The sequence below is a fragment of the Medicago truncatula genome, chromosome 1, assembly GCF_003473485.1.
Source record: "Medicago truncatula cultivar Jemalong A17 chromosome 1, MtrunA17r5.0-ANR, whole genome shotgun sequence".
In the NCBI taxonomy this organism is placed as follows: Eukaryota; Viridiplantae; Streptophyta; class Magnoliopsida; order Fabales; family Fabaceae; genus Medicago; species Medicago truncatula.
This window is the reverse complement of record NC_053042.1, coordinates 6,129,904-6,132,883: the sequence shown is the minus strand read 5'-3', so window position 1 is coordinate 6,132,883 and position 2,980 is coordinate 6,129,904. Positions and strand designations below refer to the sequence as shown.

The window sequence follows — 2,980 nt, the reverse complement described above, 5'->3', positions numbered from 1 at the left end:
GTAGGAATTTAGTACGGGAAGATCCACGTAGTTTAGGTATATTTTTGTAAAAATGGTACTAAAGATGAAGCCATTTTTTTTTGTAGAAAATAGATCTATGTTGTTATATTGATATTTTTATGATCGTTATGCCATTGTGCATGTGTGTCTTTTTTTTGTTTTGTTTAAAAGACAGTTATTATGAGTTGGTGAAGTTAATGATTATAAGATTGGAATCGAAGGCAAACCGAACATAAAATTAAAAGAACAATTGAAAGATTAAAAGAACAAAAATAGAAGAATGATACCGCTGAAACCATTCGATATATAAAATTTGTTAGAGAAATTAATGATATTAAGGTAATTTTATTTATTTGTTCATAAAATTTTACTACTAACAAGTGTGACCATATCAAAGTGGTACTAACAAATGAGTGTGTGTAGGTTGGCTAGCTTAGATTGAAACTTCCTTTGATGACTCCATGAAGATTTTGCATAATTGCTCTCTCATCCAAGTCATGTTTTGATTGTTGTTTTAGGTGTTCCTCGGCCATGAGCTTGGTAGGTTTTTCCCTATTTATTTTTGTCATTTTATTTCTTTCTCAAAAAAAGTTGCACCTCCAATATGGTTTATGAGCAACAACTAAACAGTGTCATCGTTGAGTTCTTTTTTAAAGAAAGTGATTATTGAGTTAGATTCCGAAATTATTGTTAGCTGTAATAGTAAAACTCAAGATGATTTGGGAAGAACTAAGAATCTTAACTTAAGATGAACAATCAAACTCTAAAACATGTAAATATTATGAATGGTCTTTTTTGTGCAACACATTTGTCCTTAACCATGTCAAATTGTCAAGTGTTGTTGATGAAACAAAAGGCTAAGGTTGGCCTGGATTGACTTATTTACGCTTATTCATTGGCATAAGCACTTGTGAGCGTGTTTTGGACACACCTTATAATATGTCCATAAGATATTTTCAACTTATTTTGGTAAGCTCTTCAGGCTAGCTTAAGAAAACAACTCATAGCTTATATGAAAACAGTTTAACTTTATATCATCTTTTGTTATAGAAATAGCTTATACGTGAACACTTATAAGTAAGTGTTTATGCATAAACATTTAATCAAACCGTTTATCCAAACTCGACCTATGACTCAATTTGGATCATCTTCTAGCTTACTGAGCTTCACAATTAGCTAAGGAGGAAATTAAATAATAGAGCTTCTTGAAAAGAAAAAAAAAATTGATGCATAAGCTAATTTATACAAGAATCAATTGTTTAAGAAACTCATACTTATTGCAAGACTCTTTAAATATTTATTTTCTCTGTGAATGTTTTTTGAAAAATTTATCCAAAGTGACTGACTATAGGTCCATTATTCCTTCATGGACTAATTGTTACTTTAGTGTTTGTGATTAATTCTGCAGATGTTAATGGTGAGAAATGGTTATAGCTTGCATCCGATGTCTTTATCAGGAGGATCGCGACCTCCTACGATGTTTCCTCAGACTGAGTTGTTCAATCTTGATGAGGGTAATAGTGGGTTTCACAATTCTAACAATGCAATTACCCCGCCTACTAACAATGAATATTTCGCACGGCAAGCTTTTAGTTTTCCAGAACAATGCAGCATCTCAAATCAATCTGTTATCTTACCCTCGGCGACCAATATAGCTTCATTTGATACCTCATCAAGTTTTCAAACCTCTATTAAGGTTCATGTTGGATACTTTAACACTTCATAATACATAATAATATTTATTACTTCATCCATTAGTTTATTTAAATTAACAACTCTTATTTGTGCAATGTGAAGGATAATTTCTGCAACAACATGCCACAACTGATTTTGGATACAACAAGGATTGGAAAAACTCCTTCTTCAGATGTTTCTTAAACAGCTTGAATTCATCAGAGACAGAAATCCATTTTGTAAAAGGGTAGCTTTTTGTTCAGACATCATGATCTACACTTGAACTCAAATTTGACACTTGATTAGGTTGTTTGTGGCACAATTTTGTAACACTGTTTGACACAATATTTGTGCCATTGATAACTACATTAAAATGTATTAACATTTTAAGAATTCTTCAATTACAAAATGAAGCTAATGAACATTCTGCAACACATGTAACCTCTTGCTTTGAATGATTTAGCTTTTAGTGATTAAATTATTGCAAATTAGTTGTTGTAGTATAGTGGTAAGTATTCCCACCTGTCACGCGGGTGACCCGGGTTCGATCCCCGGCAACGGCGATTTTTTTCTTAAAAGTTTTGATTGTCCACAAATGAATGACCCTACCTAGCTTTTAATTAATGTTACTTTAGTTAATTATGATTTTCTTGTTTTTCAAAAAATTTAAGTTTCTGTTGAGGAGCCTACTAAGTACTAAAATTTAAAGTAGAAACTACTCCTATATAATGTCTATGTAATTCTACACAAGAACAAAGCCTAATGTAGCAACAAAAAAAAAGTGGACAAGTTAGTTGGTCGATTCAATTCAACCCTTTTTCTGGGTGGTTGGCTAGTGTGTAACATCAAATTTTGTTTGATGTTCAAAATATTTTGATTTCTGTATAAGGTCGATAAAAAATCGATCATATTGGCAATACAAATTAATGGAAGAAAATTAGAAATGCAAGCTATGAGTAGTCTAGCCTCCTACGTACCATGGAGCATGTGGAGTGTCATGAACAAAAACCAGTGAATAAAATCATCACCTGACTGCCTTCTCAATATGGCATCAGAATACGATCGTATGAGATTGGTAGACCGTGAATTCCATCTTGTTTCATGGATCTTGAATACGATCGAACCCAGCGTGAGCTCAACTATAGTGTACATGGATGTAGCAAAACACCTATGGGACGGCATAAAAGAGCGATTCTCGGTGGGGAATGGACCATACATTCAACAACTCAAATCGGAATTGGCTGATTGCAAACAGATTGTCAAGACAATCGAAAGTTATTACGGAAAACTCAAGATGATTCGGGAA

At 32.9% G+C, this 2,980-nt stretch overlaps 1 protein-coding gene and 1 non-coding gene across 2 annotated transcripts; both read left to right on the top strand.

Annotated features, from left to right (window-relative positions):
* The first annotated feature begins 1,314 nt into the window (after positions 1-1,314).
* LOC120579361 (uncharacterized) lies at positions 1,315-2,110 on the top strand. Its single transcript, XM_039831368.1, has 2 exons — positions 1,315-1,696; positions 1,798-2,110. The coding sequence occupies exons 1-2, from the start codon at positions 1,409-1,411 to the stop codon at positions 1,876-1,878; spliced, it is 369 nt and encodes a 122-aa protein (XP_039687302.1). The 5' UTR covers positions 1,315-1,408; the 3' UTR covers positions 1,879-2,110.
* A 55-nt stretch (positions 2,111-2,165) lies between these two features.
* On the top strand, positions 2,166-2,237 carry TRNAD-GUC (transfer RNA aspartic acid (anticodon GUC)). Its single transcript has one exon. It is a non-coding gene; the product is annotated as a tRNA-Asp (tRNA).
* Positions 2,238-2,980: the final 743 nt, after the last annotated feature.